A 26,518-nucleotide genomic window follows, 5' to 3' on the forward strand; every position below is an offset into this window, starting at 1 on the left:
TTAAAGTTACTGTGAAAGTTATCAATCTACAGCTTTAAATTTTATTTAATGAAAGGCAGTGGTAAAAAAAAGTCTTCAATCTTAATTTAAAAGAACTAAGAGTTTCAGCAGACTTGCAGAAATTTATTTTGGCCCTAAACCATTCAGTGCTTTATAAACCAACAGCAGTACTTTGAAATCAATTCTGACAGACAGGAAGCCAATGTAAAGACCTCAGAACTGGAGTGATGTGATCCACTCTTTTGGTCTTAGTGAGGACTCGAGCAGCAGCGTTCTGAATCGGCTGCAGCTGTCTGATGGATTTTTTAGGGAGCTCTGTAAAGACACCGTTACAGTAGTCGAGACGACTGTAGATAAATGCATAGATAAGTTTTTTCCAGGTCCTGCTGAGACATAAGTCCTTTAATCTTTGAGATATTCTTCAGGTGATAGTAGACTGATTTTGTAATTGTCCTGATGTGGCTGCCTAAATTCAGGTCTGAGTACATGACTACACCAAGTTTTCTGGCTTGGTATGTGGTTTTTAACATTACCGACTGAAGCTGAGCACTGACTTTTAATCTTTTTTCTTGGCTCCAAAAACAATAACTTCAGTTTTATCTTTGTTTAATTGAAGAAAATTCTGGCACATCCAATTGTTAATTTGTTCAATACAGTTACTCAGCACTTGTATGTGATAACTTATTTTGTTATTTTTCATAATCTGAGCCAGTGGAAGCATGTAGATGTTAAACAGAAGAGGCGCCAGAATGGAGCCTTGGGGAATGCCACAAGTAATTTTTCTTAGCTCAGATTTGTAATTACCTAGACACAAAATAGTCCCTTTCCTTTAAGCAGGATTCAAACCAGTTTAGTACTGTGCCAGAAAGTCCCACCCATTCCAATTTAAAGCCACACTGTCTTATCCCCTGCTGTTCTGTGTAACAGGGAAGCAGGCTTTTATCTTTGGCTGATGTAGAAACAAAAAGAGAAACTAAATAGTTTACCTGATATGAATCTTTATTTACATATATGGTATGTTAATAGGTAACAGTTAATTCACACAAAGCTTTAAAGCCATAATGGCGAGTGACAAAAAGGTTATAAAACCTGAATGGCAATTTACTCCTGACAACTGTGATTTAATTTCCCTTACATGAAACTCCCTGTTGTGGGAGTTCCACTTTTCTATTAAAAACCACTGATCTGCATAAATCCCAGCACTGATTTATGATCTTTGAAGGCACAAACTAAACTTCACTTATTGTGTCTAAAAAACACTGTGCTGTTAAATCTCTGGGTGGCATGTTATTCAGTTACTGTGGTTGGAAAATCACACCAGAGACTTTGATTAATGAATCTAATTTAATAACTTTCTCATAGGAAGAATTCATTAGCTTAATTTAAAGTCTATGTTGAGGACTTATATGAAAACCTGCTGAAATATGATATTACACCTGCCAGTACTGTTTGTTTTATAAATATTTCTACAGTTCTGTGCAGACACAGAATCTGTGTATTTTACAGTTTTGAATGATTCTACAAGACACAAATGGATGTAGATGTTCTTTGCTTTTCTGAATTGTGAGAGAAGCTGATTCTCTAAAGAAAGATCAATCTGTGGCTCAGGTAGTTGCCATTTTAGTCCCCAAGGCCTTAAAGTGATAGCATTGTGGAAGGTAGATCAAAGAAAATAAATAGAAAAGAATGAAAGATTGGTACATCTCTAAAAATCAAAGGAAATTCTGTTGAACATGGAATAAAATGTTCCCATATTTACTTATTTGGTGCCTCCTTAACTTGTCCTCATTTGGGGAAAGAAAAACGAAGCTGAGCATCCACACGTGTTTGTGCTCAAAAATAGAAGTGAAAAAGATTAGAACCTCTTTGCTTGCAACGAATGAATTTCATTTTAAGTGATGCTCTATGTGTGTATTAATATACTGCAGGACAAAAAGTGCAGAGAAAAAACAGATATATGCACATTTCGAGTTCTTCCTCAGGCATCACCAAGCACGAAGAAGGAGCACTGAACTTGAAACTTGTCACATATCTGCATGTTAGATCTCAGCCACCCTATCTTCTGCTTAAAATGTGCTTCCGTTTATTCATGCTCATCAAACGCAAACTAAACAAACTGTTCACCCTTTGCAAGCAAGGAAGATCCAGTCTTTTTCACTTCAGATTATACTTGGTACTACTGTATACTACATATAGTATGTGACACTTTTGATATTAACATGGTGTCAAATGATTCAGCATAGTGTGAAAGGGTTAGTCATAGCACTGGAATTCCTCACCAGCTCTGCGCAGCTTGTAGCCTATTTTAGGTCATTGTTTTGGTTTTTCGACACATACTCTATGGTTGAGTGTCACAGCTCTAATCAACCAACCAACCCAACCACCTCCACTAATACCATAAAAGTTAATACACTTTGATGTAAAATTTAAGGGGGAAAAGGCCCAGATTCTAATTTTACAGAGCAAATATAATATATTTGATCAATCTGGCTATTGTTGAGAGAAATATAGAAAATCTGAAAAACTGTTATTTCTTTTATTTTGACAAGTACTATTCTGGGGCACTACAATAACCCTGACTAGGTGCTGAATGTGGAGCACTTCACAGGTGATTACTGGTTTTAACAAGTGGTCTGTTGATGGATTGTGTAAAATATTCACAGTACACACTTCTTCAGTTACTTCCACATGACTTACACAGTATAGCCTCCCTGCAGGAGCAGTTTCTTTCAACTCTGCAGGACCAGACTACACACCCACGGAACAGCAGTGATTAAAAGCGTCCATTCCAGTTTGTCAAACCTCATGGATGACCTTTTACAACTAGAGCAGGCCATTTATCAGTAAACAAAACCAAAAACAAGTGCCATGCTATCGGCACAGGACTGACAGAGGAGCTATGAAGCACAGTTGGTGTTAAAGCCATTTTATTTTCAATGATTTTGTTCTATATGGTTAACCTAACTCTGATTGTTTCTTTGCTTTGGCAAGGCAAGGCAAGTTGATTTGTATAGCACATTTCAATAACAAGGTAATTTAAAGTGATTTACATAAAACATAAAAGCAACAGGGAAATATAAAAAAGTTTTAAAAGATGTCTTTCTGTCTTTTTCATTATGGTTTCTCTCGCTGTACAACGCAACTTCCCAACTCACTAACATTACACTCCCTCTCTCTCTCTCTCTCTCTCTCTCTCTCTTGCTCTACTGCATCTGCTCGGACAAGTAGCATGTACGTAACTCAGAAGAGAGCTCACGGTCCGGTGGATTTCAGGTGTAAGAAAGGGAATTTGTGGGCAGATGATAACAAGGTAGAGGAGGAAGAGGGCCACATTTTTAATATTGGACCACACAAAAACTTGGACCACATATAAAAGTGGCCCAAATCCGAACTGGAAAAAAAATCAGATTCCATGTGACTTGGCCTGTTCCCACTGTCATAAAAAGATCAGATCTGAGTCACATTTGGGCAAAAAAAATCAGATTTGTGCCATAATGTCCTGTGTCCTGTGGATGCTGGCTCAATTTTTGCCACAACGCAATGCAATACAATCTGGCAATGCACTGTGTTAGACAATCAAATACATTAAAAAATACCTATCAGGTATTGTATCATTGTGCTAATTTCACAGTTTACTTTACAAGAAACAAAGAAATACTGTTAACAAGATGACTCATAGAAGAATAAATGTGTTTGATAGGTCTTCAAACGGGACCTCCTTCTAATCCATCTTCCTACTGATACCCTGTAGTAGCAAACACATAACAATGCATCCCCTTTGCAGTGTTTATCTAGAGGGTTATTGTGGGTCTGAATGCAGTCCGAAGTAAGAAAATATTTGTTTGTACCCATTACTAAAAATTAGGGTAGTGTTTTGGACACTTTCTGTTCCATAGTGGTCAACAATGACTTAATGTAGCTTTAAATAGAAGCTACAGTCCATCTACAATCTAGCCACCATTTTCATCATTCATTGAAAGAGTCTTGAATGTATTTATACATTTGTGTGTGTTCAGTGTACCATGAGACTGGTCCTCCATGTGTCCCAGAGTTTCAATCTGTTCCACCAGATCATTTGAGTTCCACTGACTCATGCCCAGAAGAATGGCACTCTTCCCCTCCATAACATCTGCTGGGACACACAGACAAGTACACACATATACAAAGAGGAGTAAGACAGTGCATCAAGACAAGATCCCATTTCTCTCTCTCTGCATATTAATAATATAGCAACGCATTGTTGTTGAAGCTCAAACTTATTAAAGCTAAATATTACACACCCTACAGACCAAGGGTTCACCTGTGCTGGTGTTTTGACTTATTTTGCCAGATTATACTTCTTCACAGGTTGTTGATTTCCCTCACGCTCATGTTAGTTTTGTGGTGCCTGTTAGGGCAGATAGTTAAGTTACACCTTTATCAGAGGGTGCACCGTAACACCTGACCAGCACAGTTTTGATTTGTGCCAGTTGGGCTTATACCATCCTGGCTAGACATTCAGACATGTGCAAGTAAACAAAACAACAAAATTCCACTTGACTCATAAACCCATTTCTTTCATGTGGCTGAACACAAATGGAATAGCTATTGTGCTGTCTTTGCCAAAACTTGTCCAAAGGCAAAATTAAAATTTGGCCTGAATGATGCTTACACAGATTAAATACACCCTAAAGACAATGGTGTGACATGTTTATTCAGCTGACCAACTAAATATATATGTTTCTATCCTGCACAAAAACATGTATTATACTTTCGGCCACACTACAGGCTGCTGTTTGATTATTAGCTGATAAAGATTCAATGTCATACTGCCCTCCATTTAAAGAAACCCTGGGGAGTTTCCTTGTACATTTACTGTTTCTTGCAAAAACACAGTGTGCAATATGATGAAACCTGCAGTGAAATGTCCATGTTTACATCAGCTAACAATCTTCTTATTCCCTGCCCTTTGGTAAGTATATTGATTTATGTATTGGCAGTTTAACACCAACAATGGATCACTGAATAGTGTGAAACTGTCAGCAGGACTGTGTGTCCTCGTACATGGAATAGCAGAGCATGAGATACAAACAAAACAAAGACTTGCTCATCAAAACAGTGCTCTGTGGTCAAAAACTCCACAGTTAGATTATTAGAACATCAGTTTTATTTTAATAGCTCTGACCATAATTTCTATAATTGCTGACATCGCTGAACATGGTGAAAAAGAAATAGGTTCATCAGGGCAAAAACATGCACAGTCTAACAGGCTGTAAATAAACGCCTCAGATTAGTCATCCATATCTGGAAGTGAAAGTGAATCGTAAAATCACTGCCCATACCGTCCACCATAGTTTATAGCCCTACTTCCTCATTCAAATTTGGACAACTGTACTGTCAGTGATCTGGTTTGGATATGTTCCATGTGTCTTTGTAGTTGTCTGTCTCCAGTGTTCCTTGTCTTGTGTTACTTCCTGTCCTGTTGCACCCGTCTCGTTTCCCTGAATGTTATAACCCGTGTCTCATTAGCCTCACCCCTCCTGTGGGTATATATATGGTGGTCTGTCTGTTGTTTGCTGCTGGTTCATTGTTATTATTCATGTCTCATGTGTTTCTGCTCCATGGATATTGGCTTTCCCTGCTTTTTTGTTTCTGGTATGTTTGGACTTGAGTACCACGAAGCAGAATTTGGGCTTAGTGAGGTAACTTTCGTGTTAACCCTGGGTTTTCAGTACCAAGACGGTGGTTCACTTCTTACTGGGGTAGATTGCCAGGTTAACTTATTAGTTAACCTGCTCCAGAGCAAGTTATGTTTCAGATAAGAGAGAAACTCTGTGAAAACCATCCTTAAACGATCTCACACTGTTTTTATAGGCTGCTTTTATGTTTGCCGTGGTGATGCAGAGAAACTTTTGTATAGCAATATCATCCTACAGGGACAGATTTAATTAGGCTACTAAAGCCTTGTGAGCTACTACTTGTTACAGTCTTTTAACCACTATTTGAGCACCTTTTATGGCATTAATGGATTTTTTGTTTTGTTGCGCAAGTTAATTTAGAATAATAATTGGAACACTTGAGTGTGTTAAATAAATTAATCAGATTTTTGTGAGGGGAAGTTCTTGAAAGTGAGTTGGAATGACCACTTAAGTGCCTGAGACTTTTTAATGTAGAAACGCTGACAGACAGCCGAGATGAAATAAGGCTTGTCATACATGCCATAAGAACACATCAAATAAATGCATTCATATTATAGGCTACGCCTTTTGATTTAGGCATTCACACTGTCTGCAATTTTTCTGTTAGGGTTAGTGAAGCCAGATAAGCCAGTTTTCCTAGTATCTGCTTCCCCTTGGACATATTATCCATAAACATGGCATTTCTTTTAATATTTATGCTGATGACACACAAATATACTTGCCCGTCAGATCCACAGACCCTGGAATGCTGAGTTCACTTAACAGCTTTTTTTTTTTAAGTTAAAAAATGGATGTCAAATAATTTCCTCCAGCTGAACTCAGACAAAACAGAAATCCTGGTCATTGGGTCCCAGCAGATGGCTAGTAAATCACATTAAGCCTGTTGCAAAGAACCTTGGTGTTTGGTTTGATAGTAATTTAAATTTCGAGCAGCACACCACAAAGCTTGTTCAATCACGTTTTTATCAACTTAGAAATATAGCAAAAATTCTATCTATGTTAACTTTTAAGGACACCGAGACCATTTTACACGCCTTCATCTCATCACGCCTGGATTATTGCAACAGCCTTTTCACTTGTTTAACCCAAAAATCTACTGATCGACTCCAGACTGTCCAGAACTCAGCTGCCAGGCTTTTAACCAGAACAAAGAAATATGACCACATTACTCCTATTTTAGCTTCATTACACTGGCTCCCAGTATGTTTTAGAATTGACTTTAAAATTCTATTGATCACTTTTAAAGCTCTTCATGGCCTCTCGCCTTGTTATATTTCTGACCTTTTAGTCCCATACACACCAGCACGTACCTTGAGATCCTCGGGCAGAGGTCTGTTGTCTGTTCCAGAGATTGTCAGAGAGTTTTACTTTATCTCCAAATGAATTGGTAGATAATCTATCTCTTGACCTATTTTTAGTAATATTACCAGATTCCAAGATTCCAAGCAATGACTTTGAGTACAATGCTACAAAAGCTAATAAACCACAGTTATAATCCATAGTTTTCCTTTAAGCATGATTTCCAACCCTTTCTATACACCTACGCAGCCAAATGGAGTATCGCCATTATAACATAAGAGTTTCTCATATAATTCCCAGCGGAGCGTCACCTACATTAAGCCTGAGTAGAGGTCTAAACTGTCAGAAAAGTGTTGGCATGCAGGCCCTTAAAAACATGGAAACAACACACTGTCATGATAAATGACAAGCTCTGTTATAGGGGAGAATATCTGAGTCAACCAAACAGACAATCCTGGTGGGCTGTGTGGTTCAGCATGACCAAAACGGTTGTCTACACGTCACACAGAGTCATTCAACACAGTCTGTGACAGGATGAGTCATGCAGCAAGAATACCCACTACCTGACTGACTTCTCTCCTCTCTCTCACACATTCCTGCCTGGCAGCTCTGAAAGACTCTGACGCGGGTCTACACAGCCTGTCCATTTGGATCACACAGCGGCCAGTCTGCTGGTCACAGTTTGTCTTTCGCTATCTGCTTTGACTCTCTCTCTCCCCCTCCCCTCTGCTCAGACAATACTGAGCTGAATGTAATGATGCAAGGACATAACACACACACTTGCAGATTCAAACATACACAGACAAGCTCAAAAGCAAGAAAATGGAGAGGAGCAAGAAAGAGGCTCAGAGAGATGCATACTAGATCTGAACAAAGTGTTGCAGGATGTAAGCAAGCCTGTGCTTGGACAAGAGGAGAATGCAAAACAGGCTTTACACCAAACCCTGAAAGCGCAGGTTACTGAATCATCTCCTACAGGGAGAGCTGAACAGGGATGCTCGCAGCCAAATCAGACGCTCCTCTGAGAAGCAAAATGTGTTTGAGCTCAGTAAAAAAAATACCTACTCTAAAAACTGCAATCCACAGAAATCAGGCATAGCACAAACAAATGAAATGCACAAATGATCAAGAGAGTAAAGCCAAAACATTGAAACCACCACATCTCCTACTTTTGGAACATAATGGAGAACAGCAAAATCTGATTTGATCAACAGGCAGAAAGAGAAATAGACGTGTGAGATTTGCCTGCAGCCAACATCCCAGAGGGAGAGAAAAGAGATTTAGAAACATCCTTCAACCTGTCAGCTCACAGTGAGTAAGTGTCAGAGTGGAAGAGGGAGGAATAGATGCCGGTTGTTAAATGATGAGGAAACAGCCTCAATTGACTGCTACCACTGCAATTTGTCTCATCAATTTCTTGATTTCATCATCATGCATTAGTTGCAACAGTGGAATTATCAAAAGAATACTTCTGGCTTAATTTTAGGCCTTTTTAACTTCTAGTGATGCACTATGAAAATGAGGTTGCTTAGGGGATAATCCCATTAAATGGCATAAACAGGATGAGTCTGCCAGGTAAGTAGGCTACCAAAGATGGATGGCATTGAAGCATAGCTTAGAAGCAGACAATATCTGTAATTGGATTTACAATAGTGAGAATAAATATATATCAAAAATGGGTAGTCATGTTCTAATTCTTAAACAGTATTCACACTCAGCCCGTTCTCATCCCGGGCATCAAATACAGATGCTTTGACAAAGCTTTGAAGATTGGTAAAAAGCGTTGGTAAAAAGTTTTAAGTTGCATAACGTTACATACATGAGTTATGTCACATAATGTACTTATTTCAACCTAAACCATGATCTTTACCTGAACTTAACTATCAAAATCAGGATCTTTTCCTAAACCTAACTAAGTACTTTTGGTACCTTTTCAAAACGTTAACCACATCTTAAAAAGGCATTTCATACGGACACTGAAGAGCACTTTGTCAAAGCCTTGGTATTTGATGCCCTGGAATGAGAACATGTTGTCAAACTAAATGGTCAATGCAGAATGGCTCTATGGATCTTCAGTCCACCACCACAGACTGAAATATCAACTATTGGATGGATTGCCATGACATTTCGTGCAGATATTTATGGTCCCCAGAGGATGAAGCCTTCTTACTTTTCTAGGACTTTTTAAGGTTTATAAAAAGTACTCAATAAATAAATTAATATACCAATAAATGCAACCAAAACACGTTCATCCAAAATCTCACAGAGAAATATTTGATTTTTTTTTCACAGTGTCCCTCTTAAAGCCACAGCAATTTATGGCCTATATAATTACACATATATATGCTGTTTACTTTGTATTGTTATTGCAATTTTTATTTCATTATATATATTTCATTATTTAATAGTGTTTTTTAATGCTTGTAATGTCTTTCTTATCCTAAATTCCCATCTGTATTAACTTATTACCCTTAGAAGGTATATCTCTTTGTTCATGCTCCCACAAATCAGCTTATTGTATATTCTGTCAACAGCGGCATTCTTTGCAGACGATTACATGAAACAGGTGTTGTGTAGCAACAGTTTCATTTAAAATCAAACACAGCAGCAGCTGATTTCACTGATCAACACACCTTCAAGCAGAGAGAAAGAAGTAATCAGTGAAATCGCCACCTGCGGGGACTGATTTGGAATGAAAAATGTCTGAGTTTCAGTGGTACATGCTTCAAATCTGCATATGTTTAGTCCTAGCAAGAGATCTTTTGATTTCCCAATAAAATGTTACATAAATCAATCCTGTTTGAACTTGGATTTTGGAATTTACTACCAAAATGTGAAAGCAGCAATATTCTTGCTGGTTAAAAAACAACACAAATCCAAGATCTGGAACGTCGCCAAAATTTAATCAACTGTTCTTGGGTCCGAAGCATGAACACATTTCCTCTTTTCAGAAAGAAGTGAAGACACAGGAAGGTTGGATGAATACACTTTTTGATGAAAGTATCAATGCAACAAAAAGTATAAGAGAACAAGATAGGGTTCATCTTTCATTTACTTTTCCTCAGAGCTGTATGTTACATAGATGTAAGATTAAGGTGAGTGAAGGCAGGCGAGAGAATGGAGTGGATTACTTTACAGATGCTGATGAACACACTGTCATTCTTTCACCAACAACTCACAAAATCAATAGAGATGTGTGTAAGTGTGTCTTTGTGCTTTTGCACTTCTATCTCTGCGAGGACCAGCATAAGTTTTAAAGAGCAACTTTTACTTACTTTTGGAAAGTAAGTTTAAATCATTCCTGTTTGCAGGCACACAAGGATGACTGGGAAGATGGAATCTAAAAGAGCCTTCACTATAAACTCTTATCTACTGCTTTCACATCCCTTGTGACCTTGTTGGAAACAGGCATGTGCACACATAGACATCAGAAGGGGCTCAAGCACCTGCCCTTTTTCTTCCTGAACAGAAAGCACCCTTTTTTCTGGGGTGCTTTTTTAAATAAATGAATATACATATTCCTGTTTGCGCACAGCTTTCCTGTCAAAGAAATATATTTATTGAATAAAAAATTTAAATATCAGGTCAGGAGATGAGACTTTGTCAAGTTCCAATGCCCTCTCTCTTTCTCTTGCTCGCTCCCTGCAGCAGCAGTACACAGCCAGACAGGCAGCAGCCTCTCCCAGTTGTGTTTTTGCTTTGTGCTAGGTATGGCAGAGCCAGGTGGCGTTCGTTGGAGGAGTGAAGTGGCCCAGAAGGAACATAAAAGTAAAAGAATATTTATCAGTATAAGTATTTTTACATATTTTGAACCAAAAGCCACATAGGTTGGATTATTTGTTGATCACTGGCTGCAATTTCATGTTGCTAATAAAGGTTTTACTTCTGTTATTCTGTCACATTTTTTAAAGTAAAGATGACTCATTCACTTTTACATAGTTTGTTGGCAAAAACGCACACAATTGACCCTCAAGCCAAAAATGTAGGGAGGTTTACAGTAAAAGGAAACTGAATTACAAAAATTAATGGTTTACTGTCATTGTGCTATGATTGATTAATCTGTTCCTTTTGGAAAGAAAACGTAGTAGTGTTTTGTTAGAATGATTTGATTTTGAGTCAGGTTTGCTGTGTTTTGATAGAGTTTGCGTATGTAGACAACGTTATTTTGCATTTTAAAATGTAGAGTTTGTTTTTAAAGAACAAAATGTGGTTTTGAGCAGAAAAGTTACTATTTGGCTAATTGTGTGAGGTAGGTGTGTTGCTGTGTTAAGAGTTTTGATAAATTATCTTGAGTTTAGGTAAATGCTTGTTAGTAATTGAAAAAAAGCTGTAAGAGTCTTTTTCCCTGAAATGTTATGTTAAATATGCAGATAAGCATGTTTTGGTTCATTTTGAAGAAATCTACAGGAGGGTAGCCTAGTATGCTTAAAACAAACACCATGTATTTTGAAAGTGTTCTTGAATTGAGTGAAAGGTAGACATGGAAGCAATACAGACCAAAATCTCAAAATTGAACAGTAACTTTATATTTCTGATTGTAGGCTCCTCATCATAATAACTCCATTCTATGAGTTTATTGCATGCTGATATATCTGTACATGATACAACAGCCCTCCCTCAAATGAAAGTGGCCATCAGTTATTGTGTGTGTGTGTGTGTGTGTGTGTGTGTGTGTGTGTGTGTGTGTGTGTGTGTGTTTATAATAGCAATAATAGTAATGTATTTGATCAATACATTAATGTATTCAGGCAATTCAGTGTTCTGTTTGTGGTGTATAACGTGCATTTGACGCATAACAGTTTAACATAGCACTGTAGCAGCTGGATAGAGGATTAGTGACCTTTAAGGGGAGAGAAGAGGTCAGTGGTTACGTGGAGGCTCAGACCCTTATCTGGTGTCCAACAAGATGTTTACACTAGAACTTTGCTCTTATATAGATTGGAGACTTAGTTTGCAGACTCAGACCCTTATATGGTATTTAGCAGATACCTAAACATGTCCTATATAAGCTGTGTTTGATGTACAGAGAGACAGAGTGGCCACCGTGCTGGGTCACTCTCCAAGCTGCTGCAGAGCTTGTAATTGATGCTGAACTTCTTGATGTAATAAACTTTTATGATCAAGAACAGTGTCAAGCGGATTTCTTCTCAACACATCATCGCAGCATTATTGTTCGGACACCACATGTTGCTTGGCTGTGTGAAGCTGAAGGTTATCTTGCTTGTGGAGCAAAAAGTATTTAGATAAAAAGATTTTAATCATGCCTGCATCACAATGCCACAGTTTAGTGTGAAGATTGTTGATTTTTAGGTGTTATGTATTCCAATAACACCAAAAGAATTCAAACGATTTATTGCCTTGTGCAAAATAAACACATTTTTAGTGAAACTACGTCTGTCTCCTTGGTGTAGTCATTAATTCTAATTATAAACTAGTAGCATAGAAAACATGCACATTGTGGCACACTTTATTTTACTGTTGCTGCTCTTGTGATAAACTTAGTGAATACCAAAGAAGATCATGGTCTCTCTGTGAACTGATTATTTTGTTGAAAAATACTGAAACAATTGCAAGAGTGAGTCATGTGAGCCCCTGCCCTGGTTGGAAAGATAAAATGTTGTAACAGCCACATGTACAAGATACTGTTCACACTGAAAATTAACAAAAAAGGAAATCAAAATGGAATTGGATCAGCAAGTAAAAATAATAATGCACAAATCCTACCTCCCTTTGGACTTAATTAAAATCTTCATATAGAAAACTCTGGTCAGTGTTGTAAACATGTATTCTCATATCTGTTCCTTCAAATATGAAACTAGAGTCAGGAGACGGTTATTTTAGCTCAGCAATAAAACTGCCAAAAGGTGGAAACAGCTAGCCTGGCTCTGTCCAAAGGTAATGAAATCCACCTGTCAGCACCTCCACAGCTCATTAATTAACAAGTTAAATTTTAGGTGTTTAACCTGTAAATATGCTGGTAGGTGAATTTTGTTACCTTTGGACAGAGCCAGGCTATAGCTGGTTCCAATCTTTATGCTAAGCTAAGTTAACCGCTGCTGGCTATAGCTTCATATTTAACAAAAAGACATGAGAGCTGTATCAATATTCTCTAAATCTTGGCAAGAAAAACGTTTTTCCTAAAATGTCAAATTATTCTTTCTTGTCAAATTTAGATTTACTATACTTTAATACTATGTGTTTAACTATGTAAATAAAATTTATAATAAAAAAATATTGTACCAGCAAGTTTTATGGTTATCCTACTATTCTTTATTAAAAACATTTGTCATTATATGTCATCAACGTGTGCAAAAGCAACTCGGTTTTCACCCCAGAGTCTACACATAGTGTAGAGTGGAACAAAGCAACATAATAAGCAGCCTAATAATAAATATATGTCCTACTTGAATACAAACATGATTTACCTCAAGTGGCAATTTATTATGGCTCTGTAGAAGCAGTCAACACTCTGCAGTCAAACAACAATTTCCTTTCAGGCTCAATCTGTCAATTCCTCTCATTATTTAAATTCATGTAATCAAATAACAAATCTGGATTAACACACAGCAAATTTGTCAACAGCTCACATCAATAAACAATGTGACAACTGATTCTGCATTTTGCTTGAGCAGCCTGAAGGCACACTCAGTCCTGATACAATATAAGCCTTTTAACCCTTGTGCACAAACTCGTGTAGTTTTACATGTGTGAGAGGTAAACAGAGGTTCAGTGATGCTGGGGGGCTATAATGTGGAGCTGGCATGTTGGGAGATACCAGCAGTATGTAGAGTATAAAAGGGATTTATCATTTTTATTACTACAGGAGAGTGTAGAGTCACTGGAAATCATCTGATACTTTATACGGAGTAAAAAAGAGCAAGTGAAACAATCTTGTATAAATAGCTGCTGGTGACTGGTGGCAGCAACAGCCATGAAAGGCTGTTACACTTTACTAAAAGATCCATTACAAATATAAAGATATATGTTTATGAGATGACACAGCGCAGAACATTCAGCATTTTAGAGTAACAAAAAATTGTTTGCTCTGTGAGCTTAATGTGACACATCATTTAACAATATTATCAATATCTTTATACAATTTTTAAATATAAACACCCAGGTCTACAGAAATCTAAATATATTCTTCACAAATAACAAAAATGTCATTCTCTACTCCAAAACAAAGACAGACTTTTCTGGATGAAGCACAGCCATAAACAAATATTTAAATTACAGTCTTCAAAGCCCACTGAGCTTTTTCAGCCAACTGCTGAAGATGAGATGGTGCTATTGGTTAAGTATAGTCATGACGTGAAGAAAATACTGAGTAGAGCCTGCAATATTAAAGTGGGCACAAATTATTCAGTAAAGGTCTTTTTGTGGAGTAGAGACATCAAAGAAAATAAATGCATGTCGCTCTTCACAGAAAGTGGTTAAAAAGCCCTTATTCTATTGCTTGTCATGTTTCTGCATATGGCTTCATCAGTGAGCACAAAGCATCAGATAAGTGTGTTCTCAGAATAACTAGAAAAGAAATTTTAACCTTTTCCTAAGAAAAGTGTTTTGAAGTTTGCTTTTCTTCTTTTAATGTGAGCTTCAAATGTCTTATCTCCTTACTTTCATTTGAACAACCCTATTTGAGAGCTTCTGTGTCTGGACTGTAGATAAACTAGAGGTTTACGTTTTTTCACCTCAGTGGAGGTGACTCTGGAGGTGGACTGGTCATGAAGCCACTCAGTATCTTCACTTTGATCTTTCTATGTGTCTGCATGTCGGACTGAGACTCTCTGCTCTGACAGCAGTCTGTGATACACTTTTTTTCATCATCACTACAAGCCAGCTCCAGAGGGATGGCCAAACTGATCACGAGTGTGTGTTTTAGTGAGTGTGTGTGTGTGTGTGGGTCTGACTATGGAGTCCTACCTTCGGAGACACATTTATGACTAAAGACCAGTAAATTGGCGAGGGCTTGTCGAATTAGTAGTGGTAGGGATAGGGTTATGGTAATGTAATGTCTGCAAAAGTGACATACACCGATCAAAATTATAAAGGCAAGACTTTTGTTTTTGGCCCATTCATCATGAGCTGAACTCAAGGACATAAGACTTTCTCAATTTTGGACTACTCCAAATTCCTCTTCTCTCCCTGAGAGAAGGAGGAGGGGGGTTGAGATCTTTCAACAGACGGCTGAAGAGACCCCAACAGAAGGGGGGTGGAAAGGTCGCTTTCCCTAAGTGCTATTCCTGAGCAGCCCGATCGTAAAACTGGCACCTTTGATTCCGCAGCCTGATAACGCGGTGCATGACTGTTAAAATGACAAAAGGGACATTAACCAGCGATTAGCGTTTTCCTAAACAGCCTATCAGAACTCTTCTTAAAAGGGGGCAGGAAACCGTAAGCTTTCTGACAACACCTAAACGAAATGTCATACTATACTCTATTAATTACCAGCTTGAATTTAAGGCTAAATAACTAAATTTTCCAGCTCCTGAGAAGATTGTTTTGGGATTAATCTAAGATGTCGTCATGTAACCTGAGTTCCCCCAAGTGGACGAAATAAGTATTACATGCCATCATTCTGAAATGCTAACCTTTTAAGGCCTAATTACTGACAATTGTTTTCCTGTTACCAAATGCTTAAACTTAGAACGGTACAACCGTTTGACCATTGAGGTTTGATTGTGGGAAAATATCTGATTATAATACGCGCAAATAGATTTTCTTTTCCTTTTTATAGACATATTAAAAGTTTAGAAAGACAGTCCCTCGGGAAACCGGAAATGGCCCGCCCTGCGGGAAACGAAGGACTGCCCTCTGGGAACCACGCCCCAGACAACAAAAGAGCGACACACGACGTCGTTCGCGCTTCCTCACCCTCCTCTTCCGGCTTGTTCCGGGCTCTTCAATGGTGCTTCGGCTTTCTCCTCGTCGGCAACGCCCTAAGAATTCGACCAGCGCAACAAAGTTTCGCTTGAAGCTACACACGTGAAGTGCCACGACATTGATTTTTCCCTCGTTTAACAGCAACTTTACTTGTTTTTATTTTCTTTCTTTTTGTTTGTTAAAAGTTATCAGTCCGTTAAGTTACACTAGTTAATTCAAGAACGACCAAGTTATTTTTAAGCTTTATATGTCGAGCTAAGCCCACGGATGTCGGACGCTGCCACGTGGCCCGCCAGCATAACAAAGGCCCCACTGCAAGTTTCTTCAGTAAGCCTCCCAGAGACGGACCCCCGGAGAAATTCCCTGGCAGAGAAAGCGACTAGCCGATGGCTTGAAGCTGTCCTAAACGAGAACGCACGGACTCTGCCAGTGTGAGGCCGTTTACCAGCAACACAAGGGAGAAACACAAGCAGTAAGACCAAAACAAAGCATTCTGTGGCCAGGGATGTCCCATAGTGTTAATATTGTCTTTTTAACTGCTACACTCATAGCTTACTTTCATTAGTTGCCGTATGAGTCAAATGCTTCCCACAATAGGAACCTCCATTCTCATTGTTTAGCCATTGTTTATTTCTCTGATATATTTAACCACCTTTTTATATCACCTTAGTTAGTTAATAAATTCACTGTAACCAAGAGGTCTATCAAGATTCTCAGTCATCCAGGTCATAGTTATCTAACAAAGGTTAAAATCAAGGGCAACTGGACTTGGTTGAAGATACTGGAAGACGTTTCGTCCCTCATCCAAAGGACTTCTTCAGTTCTGACTGACTGGCAGGGAAACTCAGCTATTTAACCTCAGTGGGGTCGTTGGCCCGGGTCATCGATACCACTGGTTCGTTAGTGTTCCTTGTTGCTGTGACGAAAGTTGTTACAGTCGTTAGGACTACCTGTGGCCAAGACTGAACGACCATCGTTGGTATCTTCACCTGAGGCCAATAGGTTACGTTTGTTGAGTTTCCTGGGAAGTGATGAAAGGACAGCATTGTAAGTGGGGGATAAGTGGTGGCGTAGACCCCCTCCTCCGTTTAATGACGGCTTCTCAACCCTGGTGTAGATGGCTTCCTTGACACCTCTTTCAAACCATCCGACAGAGAAGATGGATGGTTTGAAAGAGGTGTCAAGGAAGCCATAAATAGCTGAGTTTCCCTGCCAGTCAGTCAGAACTGAAGAAGTCCTTTGGATGAGGGACGAAACGTCTTCCAGTATCTTCAACCAAGTCCAGTTGACCTTGATTTTAACCTTCGTTGGATCACTGTAACCAAGGAATTGTGTGTATTGCCTGCTTCTGAGTCCCTGCCAAGAAAATTTACCCTTTAGATATGAGACTGACTGATTGATTTTAGATAATTGAGCGATTATTAACTAACTGATCACTGGTAAATAATTGTATAATTATTAAAAGCTACCTAGAGGTCCGAGACTCTAGGTTAATAACAAATCCGGTGGTGCCTCGCAAAACGAGAGATTTATAGATTAATATTTTCTGAATATTAAAATTCATAATTGGGTATTCTCATAAATTTATTAAAATTCATATGTAGTTTAGACATGCTACAATAATCCATCCACCTAACAGGTGTGGGATATCAAGATGCCTATCACATAGGCTGATAGGCTGGCTACAATAAAAGGCCACTCGCAAAGTGTTGCATTTATAATTTTGTTCAGTGTAAGTAAACATGTGCACATGTGGGCTTTTCTAGGGGCAGCCGTGCAGATGTCAGGAGTTGATCAACAGAGATGACAGCATCAAACCATCCAGGCAACAGCTGTGTTGCCTCCACACCATGTCACACAAACACTGGCTGTCACACATCAACTGACAGAAACTGAACCTCTGTCTCAGTTCTCATTACAAACAACACACGGATGTTGATGGATTTCTTATCTGCTTCCCTGTTTTAGAGTGAGACTGACTCTAAATTGATATTTTACCATCTGTAAATACTTTGTGTGTTCTTAGCACCACATATGGAAAACTGCAGTTTATTTTTTTAATTATTTTTTTGGCGATGTTAAACTGCATTACTTTCAGGTAAAGTTCTTGTATGGCTGCTTGTGTTGAAACAACTTTAACATTTGAGAGCTCAGTACCTAAGCTCAGCTTTTTTATAGAAACATTTCAAATGACTTTATTCCTTTAGGGGACCAAAGTAGTTGAACAAACATTCTTAAATAAAGTCATGGTAGTTGATATTTAGTTGCAAATCATTTAAAATCAATGACTAAAGTCTAAAAGGCCTAAAGTCACCGACCCAAAGACATCAGCAACACTTGGCCTGTTTCCAAATAAGGCTCTGCCAGACCTGCACTATACCCTTTCTCACTTCCTGCTTATTTTGGGGCCTTTTGATTTCAGTCTGGTCTTCAAGAAGTGAAAAACATGACCACTTGGTTTGAGGTCAGGTGACAGACTTGGCCAGTCAGGAAATAGCGATAAAATAACTTCTTGGTTGCTTAGGCTCAAAGTTAAGGATCATTGTTCTGCTATATACTCCTATAACTGAGGGATGATGTATGTAAAAAAGGGATACTTGTCCTGCATTGTTGACCCAGTATGATGCTGAACACTGATGCTGAAAGTTGTTGTGAACTCAAACAGACGCACTTCAAAGATGGTCAGATGGTGTCAAAAGAGGGAGTTGACCTTTTCACATGTAAAAACCAGAGACATCGCCTGGTGTTGGTAAGGACCGAAAGAGAGCTTAAGGATTGTGTATTCAAAGAGCCTTAGTGAACCTTTCTAGCCGTAAAGGTGTCATTAAAGACAGTCCACAGGACAGGAAAAGGGGCTATCTGACCCCTTCTCCCTCCCGCAGGTCACCTCCGGCCTCAATCTGACTCTTTTCTCTCCACAGAACGGCTGAGCCATAAACCACCATTTCATTCTCTGATAACTGATGCCAGGAATGCAAGGAAAAGAGACCATAACAACCCCTGTTTCTCGAACCAAGCAAGGTTCCATTATAACTGTGTTTGTTCTGTTTAAATAATAACCTTGCTAAGTAAGCAGCGGCGTTTGCCTCTGAGTTAAGTAATGACCCTGTTGTTATCCTTTAGTGATGTTTGAAGACTAGCAGACCCATAAGAAAGTAATCTTGAAGGAGTTCTCTAACCTTTTTCTGTTTTGTCTTAATTCATCCCTGTTACTCCCTAGTAATCACTGTCTGTTCAGTATTAACGCTTTAGTTAAATGTTTCATATACAATTTCCTACTAAATTATCCACTGATACGCTCGTGTGTATCACCAGCCTCTCAGTTAAAGTGGAATGTCTACTCTTTTCTTGTGTGACCCGAGCGCCACCAAGGGGACAAGAAAGGTATAACACGCAAGTGTTTAAAACTCGGCTTACACTGACAAGGATCGCTAAGTAGGCCTACCTATCACCATGTAATTGCATAAACGAAATTTTGCTGTCACGCTTACATCTAAATTGTCTCTTGAGTTAAAACCAGTAACCAGCAAGTATACTGAGGACAGGTAATTAAGATTTGTTACGTTTTATATAACCATTATAACCTTTTTCCATAGTGTTTCGCCTCGTTTTAATTGTCTTTATCCGAATGTTTAGAACTGAGTATTTTTCCAAATGTCGATATTGTGGAGAGAGAGATTAAAGGGAAATACGCGCAACTATATTTCTTTATCCCAAAAAGTTAACACCTTAGGGACTTCCTTTACTTTTTGAAATTCCGATTTTTTTCATTTCGTACTTAAATTTCCTTCAGACGAGCTGAGAAAGCTACGACCCTGAATTCCAATTTCCTTAGCGGGAGATTTGATTTTTCTGATTTTTGTTTGGAGCTGCCTGTTTAATCTCAGCAACATTAAATAGCCTATATTCCCAAGGCCTCGCGAACCTACGGCGAATGTGTGAGTGATTTGATTTTGTTGTTGCAACCTCATCCGATCGTTTTGAACAACTTTGGACCAGAAACTCAGAAGCCTTCATTTATGGCCTTGAATAAATGAAACCACGGCTCTGACGACAGAACCCTGAGTGGGCTCCGCTATAGCGACACCAAACGAACTGAGATCAGAGTAAAAGCCTTGGCTGACGGCCCGTTGCTGCAAGCGCTTCCCACAGAGGACTCCACCGGTTTCGAACTCAACTCGAAAACGCCACTGGGGTCAAGCCAGAACCAACTCCACGAGCCAACCGGCAGTCGAGCCTTGCTACGGGACCTGCGGCAACGGTAGGGCAAAACAAACCACACTCTGTGACTCGTTGGTGTTCTCTAGTTGGCTCCATCCACAGTTAATAAACCCCTAGATTAGTCAGCTAAATCTGCAACCTAATTTCGGTCATACTCGTAGAATTCTCTCCCTCTACAATATAAACTGAAATACAATCGAACCTTACATAGGCCAACCTGTTCATTACCTCCTGGTTGTCATATTAACTGTTGTCCCTGTAATATTACCACATTTACCCACTATTGTACTCTCTTTTGTTAGTTTAATAAATTCACCTTGAGCACAGTGATGTTGTGTGTGTGTTATTAAGAATCTAGAGTCCCTATACATAGAACTTATCCTCAGATTTGAGATTGACTGATTGATTAGAGTTTACGATTTCAGAATAACTGAACCAGTAACAACTAAGGAATTACCAGAAATTCGTGTAATTCTCAGGCTATACTCAAGGACCTAAAGCCTTGGGCGGACAAGCAAATCTTTAGGTGGTGCTCCTAATTTAGAGGCATAAATTAATATTCCCGGAAATATTAGTTTTCATAACTGTATTAAAATTTTATTAAAAAAGTTATCGCTTAAACCTTATGGTTTCATTTCAAATCCGATCGACTGGACTACACAGGAAACAAAGCAGAAAATACTTGTGGCCTGCACTCGTGGACGCATTTTCATCTCGTGGACGCAAAGCTTTGATTAGCTCAAAGCAGCTGTCCACTGCCACCGATCAAGTACACCTAAGTGTATCTAAAAAGTGTCATTAAGATCATCAGAGTATAGCCACTTGAGATGCATCATCTGCAGATGCACATTAAGCTCCTAACAAGATATTTCATTTACAAACAAATCTTTATAGAGACAGAGTGCATGAGCAAGAACTGTAAAAAAAACACAACTACAATGGTATAAAACACACAAAACATAACAATAACAGTCAGGGCTCATATTTTTAGCAGCAAACTGAGTACATTCCTGACAGTCTTCATACATTTTCATGTTTTTTCTGGGTCCACTGGGTTACACAGTGTGGGTGAAGGGATTCATCATAACCACATAAACAAAACTCCCCCAAGCTTATTGTGATGGTTTGAGTGGTGGGCCTATAATATGACAAACACCCCCTCAATCACAATTTAATCTAATCCTTTCCCTTTCTCTCTCTGCTTTTCTACAAAAAAGCTAACATTACTTTGGTTAAAGAAAAGACACATCTATTGTGCCTGGTACATAAAAACTAGCAGACCAGCTTATGCAGCTAAGATTTATAGTCACGGTCTTGCAGTTTGCAAACCACTGCAGTGGGCCATAATTTCAACAACCCTTTCATGACCTTGTTCGGGTTTCCCTTTTAAGGGAGGCATCCTTCATACTGAGCATATGTTTATGTTGGGAATAACTTGCTCTGTTGCCTTTTCTTCAGGACTGCACGTTCCCCCTGAGCTCAGACAATAAAGTCACATAGCAAACGCAAGGGAAAAAACACCTCTTCCTCTCTTTTCTTGTTTTTCTTTTTCTTTTTTTTACAAAATTAATCTAGCTTTGTTGTATTTCATCTTTCAATGTCTGTGCTCTTTCTATAATTACGCTTCTTTGTTGATTGGAACAGCCATGCTTTCATGCTACTTGAAAGGGTAATACAAGGTTTTTCACATACTAAGATCTCAAAAACACTGGCCTGACACAATGTCCTTCCAATATTGTGCATCAATGATAGATAGCAAAATGAGATGCAATATGTTTGGTGTCTATAGAAACAGACAGCAAATAATAAGCCAATTAGAGATGGGGCGGGGGGGCAGCCTTAAATGTAAGATGTGAGTAAAAATTGAGTGGTACATTGACCAGCTCACGGACAGTTCATAAGAAGTTGGATCCCCTGTTGTGCACAAGGGTGGCACCATTCGTAACCTCTTGGAAGATTCTACTCGAAACTCAGATCAAGTTCATAACTGCAATAAAATAACATTAGCATTTTAGGAAATATGCTTATTTGAAAGATCCAACTACAAGCACACATGAAGCTCATTAAATAACACATTAAGCATTGTCTCTTCTTTACCATACATAAATGAGTGGTATCAACTGTCTCATCTAACTAAAGGCAAGAAAGTGAATAAGCGTCTTTTCCAAAATATCAGCTATTCTTTTGATTTTTGAACTAAATAAAATAGAATATAACCACAAGAAACATCTGATTATTTGTTTTTGCAGTCACTCCCCATGCTATTTAATTAAAAACATTAAGGACATCTTTGTTTCTCTGTCCCTTCACAGTCAGCAAAGATATTTCACTGCTGAGTATGGATACTTGTGCTGCAGATAGCGTAAGGATGATGAGGCACATCTGTTCTCATACTACACATGATATCTTATCCCCTGGTGATTTCTTGACGTTGATAGGCACCTTCAACACCAGGGGTCTCACAGAATGCATTCGGAGCGATGCAAAGCTCTGCTCCGTGACAGCTGTGATAAGGATAAATCTTTTATGTTTTCTAGGGGTGTGTGGTGGTGTGCAGTGAACGTGCCTTTTTTGGCAAACAGAAGGGAAGGGGATTGAAGGGAAATCAAAATTAAGGGAGGGAAGCGGATGAAAGATCGAGGCAGGAAGAGTGACGGAAAAATAAGATACACAAAATTGAGAGAGAGTGAATGACAGAGGAGAATGAAAAACATGTGACTACAAAAGTGGAAAGACGGCCTCTTATCTTTTTCCCACTGAGCCTAATTTTCTGCACATTTTTATATCACATGAGGGAATGTTGGACACCAGAAACGCTCAACACACCCCTGGCTATTGACTGACTTAATGAAAATAAGAACATGTTATAATAATAATTGATTAGTAGCTCTACTATCAGAGTCTAGGCGGATAAGCACTTTGAGTGGATAATTGGTGGGACAAGTATTCCACTTATATGAACTCCCTCTGGGACTGTGAAAAGGCTAGTAGTCCAACAATGTTCTCAGGAGTGTCTATTTCTGATCAGTCTGACATCTTGAAGACATTTACCAGAATCTTCAGCAGTAAAGTGGACAGTAATATCAATCTGATTAATCAGGTTGATTAAGCAATTAGTCAACTGACAGAAAAAAATGTTTGCAATAAACTTCAGATTAACCAACAATGGGAACACTTGTTAGTTATAGCTCTATGTTTTACAAACCTGGACATATGGATATACACCATTAAAAGACAAATTGTTTTAGTTGCATGGTAGTTGTGTGAAGAAAGCTGTGGCTGGAAAGACAACAGTGTAGTGTGGCTTATATTGTTGTAGATACAGTAAACATGAGATATATTTTTATATGACATATGGCCCCTGGAACTAACAAAAGATGGTCACTCAAAGAGAATCAAACCACTAGCAGTTTTTCAGTTTGCTCCAGACCACATATTGTGATCTCTCTATTTTTTTTTCCCTACACTGTTTGGCTGTGTGTAGCATTTCCGCCAGACGCTGAGAAATCTTAATGTTTTTGTTTTTCTAGCTTCTGACTCCAGCTCTCTCCCTAAATACTACTGAGTACATGGACATGTGTCTCCATTGCTCTTTTTTGTTTTTCTTTTGGTTGTCCCAGTCCATACAGATGCAGTAGTAAAATAGTTTGTTGTAGTCTGCTTGACTTGATTCTGCTTGAATCTGTAGCACAGCTGGCAAACTCTGAAAGTGTCTGGAACTCGTTTTTAGTAACACCTCCTTAGCAGAGTTGTGGCATTATTAAGAAACTTGTAAACAAAAGCAGAATCCTTTTATTGAGTTTCTTTAGTGCAAAAAAACACTTTTGAAACACTTGTTTAAAATGGTCATATAGAAGCTCAGATCATTCCTGAGGCTATAACTGTTAGAAATTCAACTTCAAGACAGGATAAAAAGGGGAAATAATGTAACACTAACCTCTGGCATCAAAGAACTCCTCATCTGAGCTCTCAACTGATTCTTGTGCGATATTCTGCAGACACCAATGAGTGGCGCTGTGCTTTCGTGATGATCCTGTGGGTCAGAAAAAGAAAATAATTCATGACATTAATCTTTTAAAAAGCTTTTTGCCTTTTGGTTGCTAGCCCTAAAAATTCAGAGTAAAAAACAAAGCGTGAATACCCAGGTGGGGAGAGATGGCCTTTCGAGTATCACAGCAGGTGAAAAGCCACAAAAGGACTTTCCTTTGAGTAGTGTCACAGCACTCAAGTGTCTCAACAAGGAAGCAAGACAGTGTTTTTTATGACCTTCTGATACAAGAGCAGGAATGAAAAGGATTTAGAGCACTTTCCACTTGTAACTAGGAAGTACCTAGGAAACTAGGGGGTGGCAATATGGCCAAAATCTTTGAAACACAGTAGCAGTGTATATCACGATACAGTTAATTGTCCTGTAAACAATAAGGAAACAGTTTAACAAACCAGACTTCATCTGATTGTCGTCTTCTTTTATTTGGAATGACAGTACAACCTTGGAAAAACGTAATATTACTGTTCCTCAGCAGCTGGTTAACTAATATTTAAAACTTATTATTTCTATACTAACCATGTTAGCACTTTAGACCCTTCTAATATGGAGGTAAAAGCATCTATATTATTTTACATTACTATCAGGAAACCAAGAAGAATCTTTAAAGACATCCTCCCCCTGTATTTAGGGCTGATGGGCTGTTAATATGTCATTCATAAAAAATTACACTTTCTGCTCAAAAGGTCTTTGTCCACAATGTACAAAAGAAAAATTGCAACAGCTTTCTAAGCACTCTCATTTACAGAAGTTATCTGATCATACACATATTCCTGTCAACGTGCAGATCTGGCTTACAGAAACCCTGCACCTGTACAGCTGTCACTTGTCATCACTTCCTGTTATCATATTAAGCCACACTAGCCACTTACGTCAACACATTAGCTGGCTGCAATGACTGCATAACTAGCTTGTTGGCTAGCCTGTTGAAAACAGTTTCAGTATACAGTAGCATAACAATAATGCTACTTTAGGTTATAAGGAGGACTAAATGTGAATAAACAACTCAGTAACCTTGCCTCTTTGTCAAGGAAAAAGTGACATCCAGGACATAAATTGTCAACATGCCTAGCAGAGATAAGCTGAAGCTGTCTCTTCAACCTTCGACTTAGTGGAAACTCCTCGCGTCAGCAAACTATTCTCCAGGGGATGCAGGATCCCTGAACCACTACAGAGCCTTTAGCCCTGTCATCTTGGCCTATACTGGACGATGATTGAGGAGGCTCAGGTGAGACTCGTGAGTGCTGACTGTGTATCAACATACAAACAGCCGCCCCATATATACCATCTATGAGTAGTAATTTGTGTTTCCTAAACTACCAGTGGAGGAGCTCAACATATACACACACAAGACAATTTCCATCCATCCATCGTCAAACGCTTATCCCGCGTACAGGTTCGCGGGGACAAGACAATTTAGCCAAATTAAACAATTCTCTGCTCACAGTGAAATAAGCACTTAAAACACACTCTCTTTGAAAATGGAAATATGTCAAATTCACAAAATTGAAATAGAAGCATCTGAAATCCTCAGCAAATTCCAGAAAATAGGTAAATAACACGTCGTAAGAACCACATGTCATTCCGTTTTGCTGAAAGTGTGTCAGCAGTATAGCTGGCATGCCTGCTTGTGGTACTTTTCCCAAAAACCCTTGATGTTTCATACATTTGGTACACACCGAGTGTTACAAACTGCAAGTGCTCTGCCCTCCACACCACAAGGAGACACCAACTGGTGGTTCAGTACCTGTGAGTACCTCCCACATTATAAACAGAGGGTTGGGCGGGACCGGACTTCCTTTTCTTTGTCTCCAAACATTTTGCCTTTGCGGAAGAACCATGGCAATCATCACAAGATCTGACATGAAAAGACTGAAACCATGCTCCGAATAAATAAAGAGACAATTAATGGCAATCCTTGTTTTCTGGTGGTTTGTGGCTCCAGTTAGAACCTTATATCCATAATACCGAGCATGAAATACACAATGAGATGGAGGAAAATCTACAGCACGCTGTCACGATCGGTGGTGTGGAGGCAGGTTGGAGGACCCAAACGCAGGACGCAAGGCAGGAAGAGGTACAGTACAAAGGGGTTTTAATGAACGAACCAAAAGCGAGCACACTTACAGGTGAGTGGCTGAATACAGAGTCCAAAAACAAAGGTGGTCTAAACAGAGATCCAAAGGGAGCAGCGTAACACGACCGGGAGACACGACAAACAGGCAGACAACAGGAGACCTCACAGCAACTCCAGGAGACAGCATACAATGACCCGACCAAGACAAGACAGAGACACCAGGCATATATACACACACACACAGGGACTAACGAACACACGCATCCCTGAGTGGTGTCTGGTCAGTCCTTCACTAAATGGGATTGTATTGATTAT

The 26,518-nt window shown here is 38.9% G+C and overlaps 1 protein-coding gene across 1 annotated transcript in view; it reads right to left on the reverse strand.

Moving 5' to 3' along the window:
• Positions 1–26,518, reverse strand: part of LOC119883121 (membrane-associated phosphatidylinositol transfer protein 3-like) — a 133,713-nt gene that overhangs the window by 85,167 nt on the left and 22,028 nt on the right. The window contains 2 exon segments of the mRNA XM_038693649.1: positions 4,022–4,129; positions 24,019–24,114. Coding sequence (XP_038549577.1) covers positions 4,022–4,129; positions 24,019–24,114 — 204 coding nt within the window.

The sequence above is a fragment of the Micropterus salmoides genome, unplaced genomic scaffold, assembly GCF_014851395.1.
Source record: "Micropterus salmoides isolate LMB-PRFRI ecotype aquatic unplaced genomic scaffold, ASM1485139v1 Ms_hic_scaffold_3, whole genome shotgun sequence".
NCBI classification, from domain to species: domain Eukaryota; kingdom Metazoa; phylum Chordata; class Actinopteri; order Centrarchiformes; family Centrarchidae; genus Micropterus; species Micropterus salmoides.